A 7052-nucleotide genomic window follows, 5' to 3' on the forward strand; every position below is an offset into this window, starting at 1 on the left:
CATGCTATGCTGCTCCTGTGCTTTATTCCCTTACACACATTTACAACGTTTAGGGTTCAAACACAAAGGCTGTTAAATATAGTTATACTGTATATCGTTCCTTCTGACATCAGTCTTAAACATTGCCATAAAGGCTGAAATCAAGTGTTTAATCTCTAGAATATGGATGGATCACTTGTCTTGTTTACCCCACAGCCAACTCATTTCAAATGGAGAGACCAGGAATTCTTTCTCCTCTCAGTGATAAATTAATTCCATATTTCCCTTGCTACCTCCAAAAGTATAACGATCCTAGGGCCAGGGGACCCTTTGGCCTCACAGCGTCACTGTAACATGCCAGAGATGAATGAACTAGAAGTACACATTTTATGAATGGCTATGGACAGATACTCTAGGGAGAGATGGAGGAGTGGTTGTTGACTGGCCTGTTATTTATACATGATTAAAGTTTCAACCATAAACTCCCAAGTGAGGAGTCTGATGTATTGATTGGGCTTTACCTTGGTGTACTGACAATGAAAATGCTTGTAATTTTGGCTTAATATAGAGTACAATTCAAAGGTTTGGACACACCTACTCATTCAAGGGTTTTTCTTAAAATGTTACTATTTTCTACATTGTAGAATAATAGTGAAGACATCAAAACTATGAAATAACACATATGGAATCATGTAGTAACCAAAAAAGTGTTAAACAAATCAAAATATATTTTATATTTGCGATACTTCAAAGTAGCCACCCTTTGCCTTGATGACAGCATTGCACACTCTTGGCATTCTCTCAACCAGCTTCACCTGGAATGCTTTTCCAAACAGTCTTGAAGGAGTTCCCACATATGCTGAGCACTTGTTGGCTGCTTTTCCTTCACTCAGCGGTCCAACTCATCCCAAACCATCTCAATTGGGTTGAGGTCGGGTGACTGTGGAAGCCAGGTCATCTGATGCAGCACTCCATCACTCTCCTTCTTGGTCAAATAGACCTTACACAGCCTGGAGGTGAGTTGGGTCATTGTCCTGTTGAAAAACAAATGATAGTCCCACTAAGCGCAAACCAGATAGGATGGCATATCACTGCAGAATGCTGTGGTAGCCATGCTGGTTAAGTGTGCCTTGAATTCTAAATAAATCACTGACAGTGTCACCAGTAAAGCACCATCACACCTCCTCCTCCATGCTTCATGGTGGGAACCACACATGCTGAGATCATCCGTTCACCTACTCTGCGTCTCACAAAGACACGGCGGTTGGAAACAAAAATCTCAAATTTGGACTCATCAGACCAAAGGACAGATTTCCACCGGTCTAATGTCCATTGCTCGTGTTTCTTAGCCCAAGCAAGTCTCTTCTTATTTTTGGTGTCCATTAGTAGTAGTTTCTTTAATAGCAATTCGACCATGAAGGCCTGATTCATGCAGTCTCCTCTGAACAGTTGATGTTGAGATGTGTCTGTGACTTGAACTCTGTGAAGCATTTATTTGGGCTGCAATTTCTGAAGGTGGTAGCTCTAATGAACTTACACTCTGGCTCAAACGCATTAAGGAAAGAAATTCCACTATTTAACTTTTAACAAGGCACACCTGTTAATTGAAATGCATTCCAGGTGACTACCTCATGAAGCTAGTTGAGAGAATGCCAAGAGTGTGCAAAGCTGTCATCAAGGCAATGGGTGGCTACTTTGAAGAATCTCAAATATAAAATATATTTAGATTTGTTGAACACTTTGTTGGTTACTACATGATTCAATATGTGTTATATAATAGTTTTGATGTCTTCACTATTATTCTACAATGTAGAAAATAGTGAAAATAAAGAAAAACCCTGGAATGAGTAGGTGTGTCCACACTTTTGACTGGTACTGCAGATCATGACCTTTACACTGGGCATTCAGCTGTGTTAAAAAGCTCTGTCTCCTAGTGCCTTGGGTTGGGACCTCAGCTTGACAGGTAGTGAAGAATAGACCTTTCCTGTGTCTCACACACCGATCTGAGCCATGTTTCTGTAACCGGTGTCATTACTTATAATAGTTATAAATAACTAGTGCCCACCCTTCTTGTGATGGGGTTGGGGTTGTTGTGGATATATGGCCCTGAGCCTGGGTGCTCACATGAGCTGACGTTTCCCCTGGGGCTGTCGACCTCTGATTGCAGGAAGGGATGGAAAGGGAGGGGACACACACGAGAGGCGGGAAAGAGCTGGGAGTAATTGATGGGGTGTGTGTGTGTGTGTGCGCTCACCACAGCAAGAGTTCCCTGACTATGAATTGAGATTGATCAGTGTCTGACGGCCGCCAGTGATCTGAGGTTGACACAATTTTCTGGCAACAATCTGTTCCAGCAATAATTCTTCACACTACTTGAGGGATGATACAGAACAGAATGTCCAATTCCATGATATGTACAGTACTGGAAGGGGTTAACTGAGTGGGGTTTTCATATCTCTGACTCATAGAATCTAAGGGGAAACTATAGTAGACATTGCTTAAAACTATGGAGCAAATTTAACATTTCCGAAGGACATTAACACAATTACACAGAATCTCTAACAGCCGGAAGCAGAGAATCTCCCTCCACTACGTAATGAGGAGAGTCATAGTATATTCATGTCAAGAGACAAAACACAGTGTCCTCTCCTCTCCCACTTGGTGCCCCCGTTTAATGTTTGACTTCAAAAATAGACCCAGTCCAACAGGAAAGGAAGACAATGGTGATGGTATGAGATTGTCATGCTCAACTCACATTAATCAGTCTCCTCTTTTGTTTTAATCAAGGTTTTTCCAGTCAAGAAAGGACTACTTAGAGGGTTTATGGTAATCCCCTGCGCACATCCATCCAGAGTATTGATGTTTGCCTTTACCATTCGGCAGTCAACTGGTTTTGCTGTCCACAGTATTTACATTGAGTGAATTACAGATCTACAATAGAGAATAAAGCTCAAACATCACACAGTTGAAAGCCTCCCTCGCCACCCACATCAGATATATGTACAAAAGCCTGTGTATTGTGTGTACATTTGATAAGCTAAATATAATCCAATTAAATGTATCCCACTGTTGGTTTGAATTGTCCATGTTGTGAAGAAGGAAGAATATTGTTGTTTTTCCTCACCTAACACTCCTTCTAGTGCTTGTGATTATCCTGCTACCTCCTCTTCAACAAACTTTACTTTGACAAGAGTTCCACAAGTGCCTTGAAGAAAAAAGTATGACTAATATTATAGAGACCGAAGCAGATGTAAGCTGCACTTCTAAAAGGTTATGAGGAGAACTGATTGCTCCGATGGTATAGTATTTGCACTTTTTAGTCTCAGTTTACATAATTTTATAGAAATAAACATACATTTCATTGTGATATCTTCCCTCTCCTTTTCTGAGGAAATGTTTGCGCTACCAACCCTGACCCAGAGCTACGGCTGCTGCTTTGATTTCATAGGGATCAGTAATTGAATGTATCTTTATGGTGTTAACACAATGAGGAACAAGGCAGCAGAATTCCACCATACTGACAGTCTGACAGAGCTGTCTGACAGAGCTGAGCCGTATAGTAGAAACACCATGTCGGGGGCCATTTTTACGGCTCTCACAAGTTCGCAGCAACCATTACACTATTATGTAGGCTTCCAAGTTATGCATTTAAAAAGAAGACAGGCAACTGCTGTAAAGTTAACTGTTTAATGAGAGTTAAAGGCGAAGACTGCAATGAATGTTAGGCCATAGAGGTTTGCAATGAGTGTTCAGCCATAGTTTACTACTCAGGTTTTGTATTTGAATGGGCAAGAGAAACCTCAGCAGCATCTGTTTACAGACGTAGGAATAAACTATTTTGGTAGTCAGAGAGGACATGACTATAACGTCTTACAAGTCAGCAGAATATTTTCCTTTACTACATTCACTACTGTAAGAGACTATGACAGAGTCAATATAATTTTTTCAGAACTTTTTTATTACAAAATATAAATGGCAAAAAAGCTTTTCTTTACTGCTAAACCATGGGATCATAAGATATGTCCAGATGATTAGGGTTTGACAAAGCAGTCAACATAAAATTAAGCATTTCATTTTTTTGTTCTTTAAGGTAAGCATGCTGTACTACAGTGGACAGTTCACTCAGACTAACATATAATAAGAACAGTGGGGGGGTAAAGTGTAGGATATGTTCACCTAGTCCCAGATAAAATTGGATATTAGTTGTATCACAAAAAAGCTTGGCTACTGGCAGACCCCATACCTCAGCATTTCCCAAACTTGGTCCTGAGGACCCCAAGGGTTGCACGTTTTGGTTTTTGCCCTAACACTACACAGCTGATTTAAATAATTAACTCATCATCAAGCTTTGATCATTTGAATCAGCTTTGTAGTGCAGGGCAAAAACAGAAATGTGCACCCCTTGGGATGCTGGCTGGATGGCTGTCTGACAAGTGAGCTAACAAAACAAGGGCAAATTGATAATCACCATAAACAAAATATGTGGCATAATGTAAATATAGTTATAATCAACATTTTACAGTTTAGTCATTTAGCAGATTCTCTTATCCTGAGCGACTTACAGGAGCAATTAGGGTTAAGTGCCTTGCTCAAGGGCACATCAACAGATTTTTCACCTAGTCGGCTCAGGGATTCAAACCAGTGACCTCTTAACCACTCGGCTACCTGCCATCGAACAACTGACATTTAAAGATCATAAGAGGATAGCCAATATCAATTTACACAGCATCATTTTCCTTTGGTAATGTGTTATAGGGCTATAGCGTTTGTCAACATTTTGATATTTATTGCTGGAAACTTCAGTGTAATGATTAGTATCTGTCGTTGTTATTAACTTTGTAGTAACCATTTATGCTACTGTTGACATCAAATCTTAGTTTGGTCCCTACTTTGACTAATAAACATGTTGCACTTATTCCACATTAGGGCAACTTATAACCCGATTTGATTCTGACAATATTATTGTTGTAGGCCTACTACAATGTTCCGGACATCCAAAGGTGAGAATAGAGGAGTGAAATGCGAAGTATTCACACACTATTCCATATCTCAAAGAATAGTATTCCAGTCGTCCACTATGAGTACACTGTAGCTGGGGTCTTGGTGGACTGGTAGTCCGTTGATTTTGAAAGGCTTTTTGGATAGGTGGGTAAGTTCCTTTTACGCACAGGTTGAGGGATGACAGAGAAACCAAAGGTTAAATGCAAAGAAAAATCGAAACTATTTCGTGGGAGAGTGCCAGGGGCTTTTTTTAAACTTGAGATATTTTCTCCCTTGTAGATTACACTTGGTATCACTTTCCAACTTCATCTAGATACTTGCGGTTCAACTCTGCTTGCTCCTTCTGGCTCTCGATCCGCGCCATTTCGATCATATTTCTCAGCAGGTGGAAAGTGAGGTCGATGGAGATCGGCGGGTCATCGTTTCTCTTGGTCAACTCCACGAAGTCTTCCAGGCTGTTAACCTCCCCAGGCGCGCGCTGCTGCTCAAAGGGCGGCAAACTGCGCGCCAGGTGACCAAGACCCCTCGAGCCCAGGGGCGTCACCTCAAAGGGAAACTGTGGCGGGAAACCTGTTTGCAACCGGGGATTTCTCTGCAAATAACGCAGTATATTTTCTTTGATAAGGTAGGAAACTGCGTCGCCAGCCTTCTGGAACACCTCGTCCAGCTGACTCTTGTAGCCGTGGCCGTCGAACATGGCCAGGTCCTGTGGTCGACTAACACTGGGGGGGATGTGAGAGGTGAGGAGAACAGTGGCAAGGAGCAGGACCAGGGGGACTGGCTTCATAGTGCTGAACAGACGAACAAAACGGTGCCCTGTTATGGAGAGAGGTGTAAAAATATTAGGAACAAGCACTGAACTCAGTACGCTAAAACTTCAAATTGCACTTATGTGGCTATTGTGTCTAACGCAAATAGAAATAGGCTCATTCTTACTAAATGCTTAAAGGCAAACTTAAACAGTAAAAAACAACAGTAGGCTATTGTAGCCTATTGAAACTTGCAAAACACAAAGTAGATTATAGACGAGGTTAATTGGCACACAATATACATAAATCGTTACTGAAACAAGCATGCACAGGTTTCTTTAGCTTTGTAAATAAATACATTAACCTAATCATTGTTTTCATGATACAAAAATGACCAACTAATACCTGTGTCCTTCAACTCAACACCAGAGCTCTCAGCACCTCAAACTAAAAATGTGCAACAAAAGAAAGCGAAATGAACCACTTACTTGATTGCCTCCTGGTGCTGAAAGTCTAGAAAAGTGTCAATGGAGAACCCGGTATGAAAAGTCCCGCTAAATGGCGATTGTAGTAGACCGCCTCTGTCTGAACTGTTATATACATCCAAGATAGCTCCATTGACGTCAGTGCAAGTGCATAAACTGCTTGTAAATGAGGCGACTCCGTTTTAAGTGAAGGCAAGTGTTTTGGAGGACAGCTCACAGCTGATGCTGTTGACCAAGGTCTACTGGATAGAAAAGGCATGACAGTGTCTGATATTCAACTCTTAAGTGATCTACCTCAACCTGTCACATTAGCCCTAATTAAGTCCACAAGGCAAAACCAGTTATTGTTTCACAAGGTGTTGCTATGCCTCTAGTGAAACTGGAATGACAGAACACCGCAAAAAAACACAACATTTACTTACTAAAAACAAAACTATTGTGGACGTTAAAACTAAGTGATTCGTTAAGGTGTAAATCTGCACAATGCTACTATGAATCTGGTCTCTGAATAAAGTAGTCTAGAAACGATGAGCTGTTGTCGTGATACCTTTATGCATGGTTTAACATCTTGGCGAGGCAGAGCAGAAGCGCACAGTGGGGAAACGTGCAGAGGGCCCAGAGAAACCTGTCCATGGTGCTGAAAAGGTTTCCGCTTGTAATGCACGGGATGCAAGTGGATTCTTAAAACGACAGAAAATATAAAATAGTCATATTTAGCTGATAAAACCCGCAAGAAGTATATATTGCACTCAATACAGGGGTGAAAGTAAGGCGGTACGGTCCGGTACACTTTAGAAATAAAAGGTTCCTGGAGTATCCTTTAGGAGTTCTTCAAATT

The 7052-nt window shown here is 41.2% G+C and overlaps 1 protein-coding gene across 1 annotated transcript; it reads right to left on the reverse strand.

Moving 5' to 3' along the window:
• Window positions 1-3916: 3916 nt before the first annotated feature.
• On the reverse strand, window positions 3917-6761 carry LOC129817432 (UI-like). The gene is made up of 2 exons (XM_055872666.1): window positions 6218-6761; window positions 3917-5796 (listed from the first exon to the last, which is right to left on the reverse strand). The coding sequence occupies exon 2, from the start codon at window positions 5765-5767 to the stop codon at window positions 5273-5275; it is 495 nt and encodes a 164-aa protein (XP_055728641.1). The 5' UTR covers window positions 5768-5796; window positions 6218-6761; the 3' UTR covers window positions 3917-5272.
• Window positions 6762-7052: the final 291 nt, after the last annotated feature.

The sequence above is a fragment of the Salvelinus fontinalis genome, chromosome 20 (genome assembly GCF_029448725.1).
Source record: "Salvelinus fontinalis isolate EN_2023a chromosome 20, ASM2944872v1, whole genome shotgun sequence".
NCBI classification, from domain to species: Eukaryota; Metazoa; Chordata; class Actinopteri; order Salmoniformes; family Salmonidae; genus Salvelinus; species Salvelinus fontinalis.

Excerpts from the sequence above, each read along its gene's own strand:
- LOC129817432 (XM_055872666.1), bottom strand. The coding sequence starts at position 5,767 with ATGAAGCCAGTCCCCCTGGTCCTGCTCCTTGCCACTGTTCTCCTCACC.